The sequence below is a fragment of the Podarcis cretensis genome (assembly GCF_951804945.1).
Source record: "Podarcis cretensis genome assembly, chromosome: 4".
Taxonomy (NCBI): Eukaryota; Metazoa; Chordata; class Lepidosauria; order Squamata; family Lacertidae; genus Podarcis; species Podarcis cretensis.
The window spans coordinates 105,328,921-105,346,473 of NC_137173.1; the positions used below are offsets into that span (position 1 = coordinate 105,328,921).

At 47.3% G+C, this 17,553-nt stretch overlaps 1 protein-coding gene across 12 annotated transcripts in view; it reads right to left on the reverse strand.

The window, feature by feature from the left end:
* Positions 1-16,564, reverse strand: part of PCDH17 (protocadherin 17) — a 143,204-nt gene extending 126,640 nt beyond the window's left edge. For 5 of the 12 annotated variants that reach the window (XR_013837849.1, XM_079972480.1, XM_079972485.1 and 2 more), the window contains exon 1: positions 13,899-16,563. Coding sequence is in view for 11 of the 12 variants with exons in the window: in XM_079972480.1 (XP_079828606.1) it covers positions 13,899-16,499 (2,601 nt within the window). In the remaining variant the exon portion in view is untranslated. Of the gene's footprint in view, positions 1-13,898 lie in introns of all 12 variants that reach the window. The other 7 variants (XM_079972481.1, XM_079972482.1, XM_079972483.1 and 4 more) reach the window with 4 other exon arrangements.
* Between the last annotated feature and the right edge of the window lie 989 nt (positions 16,565-17,553).

Here is a 17,553-nt window from a genome sequence, read left to right on the forward strand (position 1 = left end):
TTTTGTTTTTAAATCCAATTGTCAATTATGTTCCAGTGGGGGGGGGTTGGGGGGGAGGGAGGTTAAAGTATAAATCTACAAAGCAAGAGAGACTTTACAGCTTTGAAGACTTGCAATTGATTTTTAATGCACAGCTCCAGACACTACAAAGGCTGTTCTCCTCTGATAAAGACAGTAAACAAGAAATTGTCCTTTAAATGTTCCCTTTAATGTTTTTTTTCCTTTAATTAAAAATCAATCAAAATTGTGCAGCAATTTTGTTTTTAAGTTCAAGGTTTCTGACAGAGTTTTGTTTTTGTTTTTGTTCTGCACAATGAGAAGCGCCCAAGGTTGTTGCAGAGGCTGATAAATTCAGGAGTTGCAACCCTGGATGCATAGTCTGGAATCCTGGACTGTTTAAACTAAACTAGGCATGACTCAGGATGGAGCAGCCAAATTTGTTTATACACATGTCTACCCCATTCAAGTATAAAACAAGAAATAGATCGGGGGGGGCGGCTATCCAGAAGCAAGCTCCATGCACACCACCCCTGAATTTTTGGGGGAGGAAGGTGGGATATAACATATATATCATTGTGGCTGCCTGTTCCTTCTGCCGGTTTGACTCTTGTTATGGCCAGTCACTCTGGGGTCACTAGGGGCTTCCTGTGGAAGCACAGAAGGTTCCAGAAGGGAGCAAGCCGCCATGATGCCAAAGAGTTGCAGGAAGTACCAAGGAGACTGGGTGAAGCTGAAGGAAGACCAAATGGTTGTTATTTGACCTTTTTAGAATCACAAAATTGTAGAGTTGGAAGGGACCCCAAAGGTCATCTGGTCCAACCCCTGCAATGCTGGACTCTTACAGCGAATGAACTTGTTGTTGCCCTCAATTGAAAGAAACAAATGCCAAATTTGCACATAATTCTGCCTCTACAACAATATTATTCTCAGGATATGGCCTGGGCTCACTGGCCTGAGTCACCTACGGAGATAACTCGGGGTGCTCTCTCAGTTTATGCACCCCACCCCTTCTACTGGTGAAAGAGTTCCTTGTCGGAGGGGGGGCAGGGGACAATTCCATTGTCGACATTTCCTTCCTTACATACTTGCTTACACAGTTGATATGAAACAGTGAAAAAACCTTTCCTCATCCTAGGACTTTCTATTTGTTTAAGCCTTAAATTAATATTTGATTGAAGCAGACTCTGAAATAATAAACTATATTGTTATCCCAGGATACCACAGAATGTGGTAACTCCACTGTGCAGAAGCGCAAATGAACTTTAAAATCTTGTGCTTTTTTACTTGTGTTTTCTGTTATCTGCTAATGGTAGACATTACTTTTTTATTTTAAAAAAGTGCAGTGCTGCATTTTATCACTGGAAGCAGTTATTTTTAATAGAAATGCACCAAACAATAGAAATAACTCATTATTTTTTAAAAAATTACTGAAACAAAATGATTTTTTGAAGTAACATCTAAATTATTTTAATGTATTCCATTCTTCTAATCAGACCAAAGCTTATTTATGTAGATTAGTTACATCTACAGTCTCAATTTATCCAACCTGTATTTATCCTTCGATCACAAAGCTTGTTAACTTAAATGGTCTTTTATTGTTATGATTCGTTTTCCCATAATTATGCAGTTTAACTGCCGGATTTTTTTCTGAATAAATATATGTAAACGCGCCAATCATATTCAGCCGTATTATGCTAGATGCTCAATGAACTGGAAGCAGCCATTTCAGTACAATAAAACTGCCTGGAAGTGTTCCAGGGCAGGGCCTGCAAATACCCGTAATCAACGCGTCAGAAGGACTAGAATGGGCAAAGGGAGGAAGGCTGGCACATGAATCTCAATAGATCGTCTGAAACATCGTCTGAAATTAATTTCGGGTGTCGATCACTCCAAGAGCAAAATGAAAATAATTTTTAGAGAACACAGATGCCTAATTTCTGCTGCACAGGCACGGCCTTTATCAACACATCGGAGTTCTTCAGTGTCGTGAAACAAGTTTCTTACACATCACCCATCTGCCACAAAGCCTTGGGATACTGACGGCTTTGAACACTTACAAGACCACTTCTGTCCCCCTGAACCAAACCTTCCTGCATTCTCCCTCTCCCACTGGCTTTCTGAAATCTTTGGGCTTGGGGGAGTGGGGAAAGCAACAGAAATCCATTTACCAGTATATCCCTCCCTCTTCCCCAGGCTAGATACCCCAGAACAGAGAAGTTTCCTGCCTTCTCTTTATGACGCCACCTGAGCATGGCAGCTCAGGGTGTGACAAAGAAAGAGGGAAAGAGTTGAGCACAGTCCAGAACTGCAACCAATGAATTTAGCCAGCCAGAAGTCAATGATATTATCATTTCCAAATGGGGACAATGGCTAATGTGAGGTGATACATCTAATTCACTTGGAGGTGGGTTTTTGTTTGTTTTTTGGTCTATTCTTTTAGTACATCAATTGACTATAGGGCAGACTGGGCCAATTAACAATAAAGCAGAAAGCTGGATATATTACATGTCTGAAAGCTAAAGGTAGGTCCAGCTGTGACTGACTCTGGGGTTGCAGCGCTCATCTCGCTTTATTGGCCGAGGGAGCCGGCGTACAGCTTCCAGGTCATGTGGCCAGCAGGACTCAGCCGCTTCTGGTGAACCAAAGCAGCGCACGGAAACGCCGTTTACCTTCCCGCCAAAACGGTACCTATTTATCTACTTGCACTTTGACGTGCTTTCAAACTGCTAGGTCGGCAGGAGCAGGGACCGAGAAATGGGAGCTCACCTCGTCATGGAGAATTGAACCACTGACCTTCTGATCGGCAAGTCCTAGGCTGTGTGGTTTAACCCACAGCACCACCCACATCCCATCTGAAAGCTACTAGGATATAAATCCATCTGTGCGCCTTACCGATCTTATGCATAACCTAGAAATTCTAGAATTCTTCCTCTGTACCTCCCACAGCCCCACAGGTATATTCCACCTGCAGCAGCACAGGGGAGCAAGCCAGGGGCTCCCCTCGGACCCTCTTCACTGCACCCAATGTGTATTTTTAATAATTATTATAAATAATTAAAGGTCTACACATTTAAATTAGCATGCAACTAGCCCCTGTTCGCAAGATTTGTGAACTTCTGTGTCACCCTAAGATATGATATAATGCAGGAGAACAACTCACAAGTAACTTGGATCATAGCTAGCTACATTGAGAAGCCTAAATCCATTCCTATGTTTTCTGAAAAAGAAAGATCAGTGTACGTTTCCCCCATTAATTAAACAAGGCCAATGAAATACAGTAATGTTAATGAAAATGAGATTTAAAATCCAATCTTTTATGTGTCTACTCAGGAGCAAACTCCATCAAGTTCATTTGGACTTACTCTGCTGTATAAGTCTGCACCCTAAGAGGAGCAGCTGCCACAGAAGAGATTCAAGGCTCTTTCTGCAAACTATGTCAAAATTAGGGATGGGGAGAAATTTGATCAGTCCACTTTTTAATTCAAACCTACCTCATTCACAATTCCCAAAACAATATGCAAACTGAAATGCAGGTGTACAAAAAGGATACAGTAGGGAGAAATGTACAAAAATGCATTGTATTAGGGGGGAATTCATGCAAAAATGTGTATATTAGGAGAAATGTGCGCATGCACACACACACACACACACACAGAGCATATAAATGCTCATACAGACTTAAAACAAAATATCTCCAGCTGATGCAAAATTAGATCAAATTCAATTTAAGACTGGAGAAGTGAGAAACTGAGAGAAACTAAAATCGACAGATTTCTCCATTCCTTGTCAAAATGTCACTCCTCATAAAAGCACCTCCTGTTCTACCAAGCCGAAGATTCATAGCTATGGATAGACCTCTCCTCCCACTAACAGTGGAAATGGGTCCATTTATATTAATCTGGACATCTCCTGCATATACTGAATCTAATTTAAGACTAGTCTCATTCTTAATTGACAGCGCCACACTCCTTATGGTGCCAACACAAGTCCCTCCCTGCCACAGAGTATAGAGCCATGGGTGGCAACGACACGCCCTCCCACGGGCTTCTCTTTCCAAAGCTTACTAAAGCAAGAGGTGCTGGCAAGGGCTGGCAGGTGTCAAATCCAACAATATCTAGGAGGCACGGCTTTGGCTACCAGGAAGCAGCCAGGGAAGCCGGGAACGGTGGGAACTACATTTTCTATGGTTCCTGTTGGCCCTGGTCACTGCTGCACACGCTGACAGCAGGGTGCAGGATCTGAAGCACCAGTGAAGAACCTCCAGCCCACCAGCCTAACTGGACATGACCCAGCAAAGAGCTAAATTGGGCCTGAGAGGACATTTCCCCCCAAACACATCCACCTGGCCCACACCAGACGTCATACATGACATTATGTAGGGGCAAGTAAAGAAGATGAGGTGGCAAATAAAACACTGAGATGAACTAAATCACAGAGAGCTCCATGGGGACCATCTGCAGTGATGAGGTTCTCAGCACTTTGAAGTCCATTTGCAAACTGCTTGTATTCAATCCTCTTGCAAACGAACAACAAAGGCACCCATCAGCTGATTGGCACTGAGAGCTATACCAGATCAAATAGCACACACTGGACAGATGCCCTGCACAAAGGCAAACCTAAGTTAGATGTTGCTAACCTAAAGCAAGAGCAGATCAATCCAAGGATCCTTCTTAGCACAGCTGACACCTTACATGGAGAAGTCAACCTATACAGAAAACTGTGGGTGCAAACGGATATGGATAGAATACCTACTGCAGCTAGATACAGTGGTACCTCGGGTTACATACGCTTCAGGTTACAGACGCTTCAGGTTACACACTCCGCTAACCCAGAAATAGTACCTCGGGTTAAGAACTTTGCTTCAGGATGAGAACAGAAATTGTGCTCCAGCGGCGTGGCAGCAGCAGGAAGCCCCATTAGCTAAAGTGGTGCTTTAGGTTAAGAACAGTTTCAGGTTAAGAACGGACCTCCGGAACGAATTAAGTACTTAACCCGAGGGACCACTGTATTGCACTATCCAAAGTGTTTCCCCCACAGAGTCTGTCTAATTTTGTTTGTTTGTTTACTGAATTTATATACTGCCCTATATCCAGAAGCCTCAGGGCGGTTCACATAATTAAAATAAAAACAACAACCCAATACCCCCCCACACAAAATACAGATGAACCTGCATACCTGGATACACAAAAGGAATGCATGCTGCCTAGGACCACAACAACCAGTTTCTTCCCATATTGCTGGTCAGCCACACATGTTGTTGTGCCTGAGTACGCCTGAGTATCTCTGGTGCTTGGAAATAGTTTTACTGAATAACATTTTCAGCCCACAGAACTGCTCTTTATCTAGAGAACACCAATATTGTCACCGTGGATTTAATGAAGGTGCTTTCATTTCAAATGCATCATTAATCCTCCATTCTCACAAAAGCAGTATGTCCCTTCTTGGCTTCTTATCTTGTAGCTTCACTATCAATGTTGCAACAATCTCCCTCAAACCATGGCAGCAATGAAACCCCTCCCAGCAATTGGTCGTGGTGCTGTGACACCTTGGAGGCTGCACATACATAACAGCTATGGGGAAATTGCTGAGTCTTGTTAAGGAGAAGGAAAAAGACAGGAGGACCTGCATGGATAGGTCAGGTAGCTAAGGAATGCAGATCATAAAGGAAGTAAGTTGAAGAATGAAGGGGTAAAGGCAAAAACATGTCTGAGAAAAACCACACTTAAGATCTAGAGAAGTGAGGCTGGATGGCACTGAAGAAGGATGGAGACAAGCAAGAGCTGGAGAAGCTTAGACACTGAGTTTCAGGATCCAATAATGTATTAGCTTGCCAAGAGTTGACAGTTGTGTAGAAGCTGGGATTCTGCCAGATCTGCCTTCTCATTGCAGCTACACTGTGACACTTGCAGTCCAAAGCAGGCTTGGGAGCCAAGGGGAAGTAGGGTAGAGAACTGAATTGGACATCTTGATTTGAACGGACCATCTGTCATTCACTGCAAACTTCTAGTATGCATACTTTCAAAGTTCTCAAACTCTGAGGGTTCCTCGGTTAACACAATGGGAAAATCTATTTAAGCCTTCAGCACATAGTCCTCAGAGTCAATCTCCAGAACCAATTTTCCCCTCCAGGAAGGCTGGCTTTCCAATTCCCCACCTGCAAAGTATAAGGAAAGGGAAACTAAAGTGCAATCCCAACTGGGTTATTGTGGGCAGCCAAAATGGGTTCAGACTGAAGACCTGATGGAGAGGTCTGCTCTAATGGTTCCTAAAGCAATTGGTCGGGAAGCCAGGATAGGTGGTCTTTGAGAAAGAGTGAAGTGTTTTGGCTTGGCGAAGTGGGCTTTGTCATGGTGATCTACAACTTGTGCAAGCTGGGCTTAGCAGGCTTCATTTAGGGCTATACATGGTATTATATTAAATGCAAGATCACACTGAATGTACTGGTATTTTTGTGTGTTTTAAGCAGAAGCCATGGGGAGCCTCCTTCAGGACGGGGACTGAAGAGAGGGAGTTATTCTTCTCCCCCCCCCCCATAAAGCACAGCTTTCCTCCCACAGCAAATAGCTGCTTCCTGGTCATATCCTTACCCTTGTGGCTGATTTTTAAAATATACATTAAAAGGATCGTTTATTTGACATAATTTATAGTTGCCCGCTTAAAATATACTGACAATTCTTTGTAAAGCATCTATTCCAGATCTGAGGCTTCTCAGTACAATTTCTGGATAGTGATGGACTTTGCTAAAAAAAACAAGAAATCTCAAGTTCAAATCTTGTCTTTGACATAAAATCACTGGGTAGCTTAACACAGATCCCTGGCCTGGTTCAGACAATCACAACACAAAAACCACAGCTGAGGGGGTTGGGAATGAGCTGCGGAAAGACTTGGATTCAGGTACTTCCTTTCCTCTCTGCTAGAGGAGCAACTTAAAAGCTGCATATTGCACCCAAACTTAGGGAACTGTGGTTTCTTCTTACCAAAATTAGTTTAAACAAACCACAACCAGTGGGAGAGATGAGAAGCAGGGCTCATTCCATCAGCTCTCCAAGAAAGACACTTCCTGCCCTTGAACGGTTTATATGGCAGCTGAGGTAGCATTTACAAATGTATACAGTCATTCTGAATGTTCTTTATATAGACTGTTTCTGAGAAGGTCTGACTATCGTATTTGGGTGAAATATTGTTTCAATGAACCCCTTCTGTTCTTGGAAGCCAGAACAAGGATTTTCACTAGCACAGTGGAGCTTTCCCCCCTTTGCTCCCCCAAATCTACTTGGGGGGTTGCAACAACCCCCAAACAGCATGCGAGGGAATGAGAGGGGAGGATGATCCATCAGTGAGGCAGAAATGCAGGGGCTGACGGAACAATCTCCTTGCCGCTACACTGAATTCCACTTGTATTAATTGGTCCCATGCAGTCTTCATAGTAATTACAACAAAATGGTGGTACTATGCAATCCTCCTAAGCATGCATACTGAAAGAGGGGAAATCTGTGGTCCTCCAGCTGCCACCAGCCCCAAGCAGAATAGTACAATTCTTGCACTGAATATGGAAGTCACATTAAAACATCTGGGCCTGACTTCTGAGGAGACCTCCTTCAGCACATGCTGCCTGAGTTCTGGGACACAGGCCCTCATTATTTATTTTTCAAAACAGGACTATCAGCCAGAGATCCAGGCAGCTAGTGTATTTCATTAACTCCTGTTACCTGAAAATTGCTACACACATGAAGGATGAAAACAAAATTAAGAAGTATGTGGCAAATTTGGTAGTGGATTTTTCAGTGTGTAACATAAACACAGCATCTTAAAAAAGAAGAATTCTCCCCCTTTCCTGTTGCTGTGTCCTCAGGCTCTATTAAGCCTTCTCAGAACAGACACACTGAAGTTTCTAACAGCAAGCAATGCAACAATAGCACATATAGATGAACAGCATGAACACAACTTATGGGTTTTTTCTTCCCCCCCGAAGTCTCTTCTCTTCTCAGATGCTACTAGGGACACCTGGTGATGAGGTTGCACTGGGATTTGACAGTAATCTGTCAGCACATCGTAAACATCAGGTGCCTGGAAGTATTATGAACGATCTGTACTTTATCTTAAAATGTTACAGGACTGCCTACCACAGCAAACCGTGGCGATTCTCAGCTTGAGAGTTTCTTGCAAAATGGCCTTTTTTGTTGCCACTGCTCAATAAAAATCTGCAGCCGTGGTTCTCTTATTCTGTCTCCACTCTTGCTATATTTACAAATCTCTCCGCACCAGATCACAAGTACAATCGTAAATATTCTCTATGATCATCAGCACGACTTGCATATGTAGATAGTTTTCAATGCTGCTGTCATGTCACTTTAAAGAACCTATATCTGCTGCTTTCCCTTTATCCATCAACTCTTTCATCTTTCTGAAAATGTAGAGAAAAAGAAAGAGTGGCTTGTTTGCCAGAAGTAAAAAAACACACCCCAAAAACAAGCCTTTTGTGTGTGACTGTTAGCATGAAATTACTGCACTTATCCACACAAGTTTTCTTCTTCTGATTTTACATGCAAGGATGCTTATATCTGAAAGAAACAGAACAAATCCCTGTTTGCCTTACTTAAGTGACTTGGGTCTGTATAAGAACTTAAGAACTGTCCAGCAGGTTCATTCAGATGAAGGTTACAAACAGGAAACAACAGGGCGGGGGAATCAGTTATAATTAGCCATGTAATGAGAAAAGCTTACACATAATATGCCTTCTGGATTTTATTTTTTGAGTATTCATCAAGCTCTGCACATCCAACTGGGAGAGGGCCTAAAGGATGTAAGGAGTCCGGCGGTCCTGAAGGACCCAAGTTGTTAAGGGTTTTGTAGAATAATGCAAGAACCCTGAACTTGGGGAAGTCACTCTCTCCCCAGCCTCCTCAGCCCAGAGTAACCTCACAATAATAGGAGTACGTAATACTATATTACACATCCAAAATAAGGGTGAGTTGAAACTCTACTTTTTCTCCCATGCAATCCCCTCTGGATTACCTGAACATGAAAACCAGCCACCATGGATCATTCCCTCTTAGAGCCAGTTCCCTAACCAAGAAAGGTTCACCCTTGCTAGTATTCCTGTTTCTGTGGGAGCTTGTTCTAAAAGGGGTGGAAATGGATCAGAACTCCTCGCTCCTGCAATTGCCATGTTGTGCTGCCTTTTAGATTTCATGATTTATAACACAATAACTGTTCCAGATGCATAGTATTACAAAATGTAGTCTATTCTGCAATCATGCAAAAAGGAAATAAACACCCAGAGAGTTTTTCTAGTAGATCTTTTTTTTTTGGGGGGGGGGCGGTTTAACAGTTTGTTCTGAAGACTAAAAAGCATGGAGATTTAAAGAGTTCACAGTTACAAATGTATGGGGGTAAGGGATTGGGGTTCCCTTTTTAAAACACATCCCAAAAAAATATTTGAACTATTTTAGCACTTTGGCTGTTGTGGTTCCTACTAAAATTTGAATTTGAGGTATCAACATCAGGTGCACTGATAACTTTCTACACTTGGATTATTTACCACTGTGAAAAGAAAAAGACACAGAAATCCAACACATCAGTTACTTTTCCTTGTGCAGGGAGATTTTTATTTTTCCCCATGGGAAAGAATTCAAACATGAGATTCCTCCACCTGCAGCCTGATGTGATATAGTCCCAGAAAAGCTGTACCGTACCATATGACTGCGACACTTGTGTAGGAAAGGTGAAGAGCCAGCTAATAACGCAGTCGCTTCCTTTTAAAGCCCATGTTATTTGAGGGAAAGAGTATTATTTCACGCTAGCGCCAGCATCTTGAGGCATCCTGGCCTGCTGAGACTATGTGGGTCGAGATTCGCATTCATTTCTGAGGAAGTATTTTTATTTAACTCCCTTAACCTGGGTTTCTAGCACTGGTACATCTGTACCATTGCATGAAATGGAGCAATTCAACGAGCCTTTCCCTATCCTAGCATTTTCAAGCCAAAAATGGAGGAAAGTGACATTTCTGCCCGAGAAAAGACAGGAGAAGCTTCACAGGAGGTATTTAAGCAGGGGCTGGATGGCCAACTGCAGCTCCCACACAGAACATGAGGCTGGAGCAGAAGCTCTAAGATTCTGTCCTAAGCTCCAGGATGGAGGTTTCCATTACTAGCTGCAGATTGGAAGTAGCTCCTCAACTTGTACCCAAGGAGCCTCATACCCACAACCCACAGAAATCAGTCACCTACCACTTGATTCAAATATCTTTTTCGAGAACATGTAACGCCAGGGGCACTATTACTTATGGCCTAAACCTTGGAGCCCCTGATTTTCCCAGGTGGAAAAAAAGGAGGGAAAATTTAGTCTGCTGACTCCATAATCCCCTCTGCCACACCATGTTACAGATCCTGCAGTTAGTTCCCATCCATGGTTAGCATTTTATTACATATATACAGAAACCACAGAACACCTTTTTAAGGGAGGAAATTCCTCTTTCAGTTTTATATAAATTTCAGGACAAAAAGATATTATGCAGTATTACAATGTAAAAAAGGAAAACAAGTCATGTTTGCCAACTGGGATTTTACACTACATTAAAATCTTTAATGATTCAGCACCATCAATACATGTGTTATTTGCTCTAGATGGATAATTACATGGTTTTAGCAAAATATAATTCTCTAAGATTTAAGTAACTATTACACTAGATAAAAATGGTTTTGGAGAGGGTGGGTTTTAGAGGGCTTGGTATTCTAATTACTCCATTTTACATTTTTAAGACAGACATGATCTAGACAAATGCCACTAGGAAAAAAAATATCCATTTTAAATGCATGAATTATAAATCAAATTACCTTCCGTTCTGCCCTAACCTGATATTCTTCCTCCAAGTGTCACTTTTTGTTAAAATCAATTTCAAATTTTGAGTATTGCTCAGCTCACCTAATTGATAGCAACACACATTCATGATAAGCATAAAATGAAATTGTTTCTGTAATACAACTCAATAGTAGGAATTGAAGAATCGTTCAGTGACCTTGCAAGGAGGTTTGTAGTTATTAAAAGACATAACTCTGCTGGATCAGTGACTGCAGTATTTGGGTCTAAGGCTTGCCAGATATCAGCACCCCAGCCTCAGCAGAGCAATTGGAGATTAGGCCATCATAATGACGTACCAGGGAAGTGTGGATGGCAATCTATTATATGGGCGGGGGGGGGCATGCTGGAGGCCCACAGGATTCCTTTTGGTGGAGACAGCTTCTGCTCTCCCCTCAACATTGGTTCCAAGAGCCGCACTCCCCACCCCCAGAAATGAACAACAGCCTATTCACCTACATAGGAACTTGAAACACGAGCCATTCAGCGACACCATTCGAGTGGGAGTTCAAAATGCGTATGGGCACATTTTGTGTTCTGTTTCTTGGTGACACTGGAGTGTGACGAAGTGTAACTTGCAGCAGGACAGAATGTAGGGGAGTGGCCTTCTGAAGCCCAATTCCACACATGTTTACTCAGAAATAAATCCCCTTAATGTCAATGGATCTTACTCCACATATGTTTGCATAGGATTGCTGCGAGCGGCAGAAAGACAAAAAAGAGCAGCAACCTTAAGTATATGAAATCATGCAGAAATGAAAATCTCAAACCCATTATAATTTCTTTTCAGTGCACCAAGAGCAAGAGAGCAACCTTCCCCATTAAGCCTGGAACATAAATGAGTCTCTGTCACTTCTGATACACTTAGATCATTCCCCTGTGACTCAGAACAGCATCTTAGAAGCAACCCGGGACAAAACATACAACACTGGCAACGTGCTTAGCAGCCATTATCCAGAGCCTGCACAAGGTTGTTTTGTCATAGGCAAACATCATTCCACAACTACCACTATTTGTACACAGAAGAAAACAACCCCAGGTCAAGTCCTGTTCCATAGGGCTTAGACCCAATCTACTCATCATGCAGAATAAATGAAGGGGTGGAACTTTGAAATGTACCGCTTCAAAGTTTAGGTGAGGGTAGGTCATGCTTTTTATGCTCCCTGCATGTAATAGACCAGCACATCAACAAGAGCTGAATCCCAATGTATATAGTATTTTACTACCATGCAGAGACCTTGCATAAAACAGTGTTTGAAAAAAATATGACACCCCCCCACACCTGCAAACTGAAGTGGAACAATCTAGAATGCAACAACTTCATTCTGAATTAGGTGTAGATTGAGACACACCCCAGTGAAGTCCTCAGGTTTCAGCAAAACTGAGCTTAAACGTAAGCCTCCTGGTCCAGGCTATTGAGATGCCATCTATAGCCCACTGGCTCGACAACAGCCCTCTCAAATAAGAAGGGCATGATTTGGAAATACTGAGACCCTGGGAGATGACTTCCATAGAATCATTATTCCAAACCAATTAGAATCATTATTCCAAATCTTCCTCCTTGAAGAAACTAATTTCCTTCTCTGAATTAAAACCAATAACCAATGCACAACATTCCACACTCGTTTGAGTGGCATGCAACCCACCCCAAGATGAGCATGTTTAAATTAGTCATTACAGGTAGACAGTTGTGCATGTGCTTCAGTCTCTACTAGACTTTAAAAGTAATTAATTTTGGCTGGATCATTGCCATTCCACAAACATCTGCCATCAGTTTCAGGTAAAAGCATAATGTAGCCCCACATGTACTTGCACCATAAAAATTAAACCATTTCAGAGCAGATTTACACATACATGTACGCTACTAGACAGTTCAGCGGTGCAACCCTTGATAAATGCTGGCTGAATGGATGAACTGACTCCACTGAAAAGCACTATAGTCAAGAGAATGTACAATATTAAAATGTTATCCATTGTATTCAAACTCTGATGGTCCATTCATACATGCAAGTCACCATTTGATTTGCTGCCATCAAATGAGGAGCACGCATGCCTGCAGGGTCAGCCTGAAGTCCTTGGCTACAAGGCAAAAATCAAAATGTTGATTCATGCCAAGAATAAATATTGTGCTTTCACTTCCTTTTTATTTATTTGTTTGTATATTTGAATCCCATGAAGTGGAGCTAAACATATAAATTAAACATACACGCAGCTAAACATATATTCTCAATCCAGTTGAAGTTAAGCACAATCTGAGCCAACAGGGGGTGGGGGGCGGGTAACGGCACGTGGCTAAAACCTTTTCTGTGGAATTTCAAAGTGTTTAACTTTCATCAGATAGTAGCAATCTAGCAAATCTCACTGCAGAATTTATGTCTCTTTTAACTGCTTAGTTCTTTTGGTCATGAAGAAAAAGTGGCAAGGGCACACAGTACTCTTATGTCAAAAATAAATATTATGTGTACAGTATATCTCTGTGTACAGATATATTTAATAGGACATTCTAAACATGAAAACATACATTTGCAAACAGAATTCACCTTGACATACACAAATGGAGAGCTACATTCACTGCATCTGCAAATTTCCTCGAATCAAACCCCATATGTGTAGATATATTTTTTATTAAACTGAACAATATCTACCATCTCCACTTAGCAGTGAGGGATGGGCCTTCCCATTTTCCCTGGGAATATTACAGTGAAACCTCAGACAAAGCCCCTCTGCTGGCCAATTTCCAGTTCTGAGAAACCTGATCAAACATAGTGGTTCTTAGGTGTAAATGTGCACCAGTTTCACAGTACCGTAATGCTTCATGGGTGTGCCATTTTTTTTTTTTTATTTTGCTGACCTAACTTCCAATCAACCTGCTACCGATGAACTGAAACAAGAATCAGGCCCAAATGCAGTCAGGTTTTTGAACCCTGGGCCAACCCATCTTGGGGGATGCCTGGAGAGAGGCCTCTCAGCAGGTTTCACTGCAGACCTAAAATGCAACTGGGCAGTGAGGGAGTTTCGGGTGATTTCTAAAAGTCTCCTACCTGAATTATGGACATCCGGCTCGGGGGAGCCTCACTGACGTTAGTCCCTTGCCCTGTGAAGCTGGTGTGGCACCCCACATGCCCCTGCGGCACAGTCAGGTTGTTGGAGGCAGGTTTCAGGTACATCACCTCCGACCTGGGCGAGCTCAGGGGCAGCCGGGTCTGGTAGTCAAAGTACATGGGGGACGTGGCCAAGGAGGGGCTGCTGACCACGTTCATGACATTGAGGGGCCCCCGGCTGTCCTCCCCTTCACTGGGCACGAGCATAATGTCGTTCTTGCTAATCTTCTTCTTCTTGCCCTTGCTCCCGCCGCTGCCTCCGCCCCCACCTCCGCCACCACCCCCTCCACCCAGCTGGGGGTGGCTGTACTCAGCAATGCGGCAGTTGTAGGTGCGGATCTCCTTGTTCTCCCGCTTGCACTTCACGGCAATGGTGATCATAGCAGCCAGGAGGATGATGGAAACGGTGCTCAGGGTGACGATCAGAGGCAGGGACAGGTCCCAGTGGGGTCGCCTGTGCTGCTCGCCATTCACCTGGGGCTCACCTGCTTCAGGCAGAGGTCCAGCCAAGGCCCGCACAATCAGCTTGGCCACTGCGGAAAGGCTGGGCTTTCCGTGGTCACTGACCTTGACCACCAGCTCAGCCACAGGGCTCAGCTCTTCCCAGTAAGGGTGCAGTGTGCGGATCTCCCCACTGGTTGGGTCCATCTCAAAGAGGTGCTCCTCATTGCCTTCCACAATCTCGTAGGTGAGGCGCCCACTTTCCCCAAAATCGCTGTCCATGGCACGGACAGTGCCCACAGGATACCCAACGCCAGCGTTCCGCGGGACCTGGAGCTCGGCGGTGTCATTGATGAGGGCTGGCAAGACAATGAGAGGAGCGTTGTCGTTGACATCGAGGACAGTGACGCGGACGGTGGCGTTGCTCTCTCGGTGGGGGGAGCCAGAGTCTTTGGCCAACACATGGAACTCAAAGTGCTTGGTCTGCTCGTAGTTGAAGCTACGCAAGGCATAGATGGCGCCATTGGTGGGGTTGACGGAGACATAGGTGTAGATGGAGACGTCACCCACGTGCCCTGGCAGGATGGAGTAGGACACTGTGCCGTTCTGCCCCAGGTCTGGGTCCTTGGCCAGCACAGAGCCCAGGTACTCCCCGGGGATGTTGTTCTCAGGGACCTGCAGCACGTAGAGGCTCTTACTGAAGCGGGGAGGGTTGTCGTTCTCGTCCAGGATCCTGACAGAGAAGGATTTGGTGGAGTTGAGTGGAGGGCTGCCCCCGTCTCTCGCCAGGATGGTGACATTGTACTCGTCCTGCACCTCTCTGTCCAAAGGCCGGTCTGTCACCACGGTGTACAAGTTGTCATAGTTCTCCTCCAGGGTGAAGGGCACGGCCCCGTCCCCGCCGCTGCCATCCCCTTGCACCCGGCACTGCAGCTGCCCGTTTTTGCCCGAGTCACGATCCGTCACTCTCACCAGGGCGATAACGGTGCCCGGAGGAGCCGCCTCGCTCAGCGCCCCTTGGCGCACCGAGACGAAGCCGATGGTGGGCGCGTTGTCGTTGCGGTCGACGAGGCGCACGGTGACTTTGCAGTGGGCCGGGATGGGGTTGGGCCCCAGGTCGCGCGCCTGCACGTCGATCTCAACGAGGCCGCCCTCCTCGTAGTCCAGGTTGCCCTTGACGCGGATCAGGCCCGTCTGCGGGTCGATGCTGAAGAGCTCGCGGACCCGCTCGGGCGCGTAGCCGCTGAACGAGTAGAGCACCTCGCCGTTGGTGCCCTCGTCGGCGTCGGTGGCGTTGAGGTCGATGACGGCCGTGCCCAGCGGCGCGTTTTCGGGCAGCTCCACCACGTAGGAGGCGGCCTCGAAGACGGGGCTGTTGTCGTTGGAGTCGATGAGGCGCACGTTGAGCTGCACGGTGCCCGAGCGCGGAGGGTCGCCGCCGTCGAGCGCCGTCAGCACGAGCGTGTGGTGGCTCTGCTCCTCGCGGTCGAGCGGCTTCTGCACCACCAGCTCGGGGAACTTGGTGCCGTCGCCGCGGGCCTTGACGTCGAGCGAGAAGAGGCTGTAGTCGTCGCGGGTGAGCACGTAGGTGCGCAGCCCGTTCTCGCCGGCGTCCGGGTCGTGGGCGCTGGCCAGCGGGAAGCGGGTGCCCGGCGCCGCGTTCTCGGAGATGTCCAGGTCCACCTGGTCCGACGGGAAGGCGGGCGCGTTGTCGTTCAGGTCCTGGATCTCCACCTTGATCATGCAGATCTCCTGGTCGTTGGCGAACACCTCGAGCGACAGCTGACACTTGGCGCTCCGCCGGCACAGCGCCTCGCGGTCCAGGCGCTGCTTGGTGTACAGCAAGCCGCTCTCGCCGTCCACGTCCAGCAGGTGCGGCGCCGAGTTCTCCAGCACGCGGAAGGTGGACTTGGCGCCGCGGGCGCGCTCCAGGGACGGCAACCCGCCGCCCGCGCCGGGCTGCAGCCGGGCATCGCGGCCGATGTTGCCGATCACCGTGCCGGCGCCCTGCTCCTCGGGCACCGAGTAGTTCAGGTTCTTGAGCGTCAGGGCAGGCAGAGCCCAGCACAGCAGCAGGCAGCAGGCCGAAAGGGGCCACATCCCCGGGCGCGCCCACCAAGCCCCCGACGAGGCCGCCCGCTCTGCCGTCGCTCCCCGCGGCCGGGAGTCGCGCCCGCCGCCTCGCTGCGCCCCGGCTCGCCGCCGCCGCCGCCGCCGCCTCGCTCAAGTTCCAGGACCTGTTGCTCGCCAAGATCCGCGCAGACCCGCCAGCCCCACCATGGGGGCAGCGCGCCGGCGGGTCCCCCTGGCTGCCTCCAACTTCGGGGTGCGGGGCGCGAGCGGGGCCGAGAGAATAATTCAGAAGCACGCAGCTCCTTTTCCGGACCCGAAGCAGAAATCTCCTCAAATGCAGGGACTTGAGGGCGCGAGGGCGCGCGTGTTCCTCGCTCCCAGGCGCCTGGCCCAGAAGCGCAGCCCCGCCAGCGCGGCCGGGGAGGGGCGAGCAGCCGCCGGGCGGGCGGGCGGGGGGGGGGGCCGCAGTCGCTCGGCCAAGACTTGCGGGGGGGGGGGGCGGCGGGGAAGCGACGCCTGACGGCTCCGGCGGCCGGGTTTCCTCAGCGAGCCTCTTGCTGCAGTCGCCGATGAAATCTCGCCGGCTGGGCTGCTGCCGAGCGCCGCATCTCTCCGGCTGGACCCGCCGCCCGCTTGGCCGCCTCCTGCGGCGCCAGCAAGAATGTTCTCCGTGGGAGGGGAGGCAAAGCGCGGTGTCCAGAAGCCCCCGAAAGAGCCGGGTCTCTGCAGGTTTGTAGGTCCTGCACACCAGATCCTCCTCCGGGAGGAAGGGGGAGAGAAAGAGGATTCCGAGCCCGACAGAGCCGCTCCTCCTCCGGATCTGCAGTGGGTCTCTCGGCAAACGAGACGGGGAGGGGGGTCGGTTAAAAAAAGAAAAAATCAGCCGCCGGCCCCGTCAGAGGCACGCCGGGGGTTGCTGCGCCTGGGAGATCGGGAGGAGCCGCCGCCGCTGCTGCTCGTGGCGCCTCCGCCGCCGCCACCGCGACCAGCCCCTCGCCCGCCCGCCCGCCCGCCCGCCTCTCGCTGCTGCCTCTGTGCGTGTCTGCGAGAGCTCTGCACTTTCCTCGCTGCAGTTTAATTT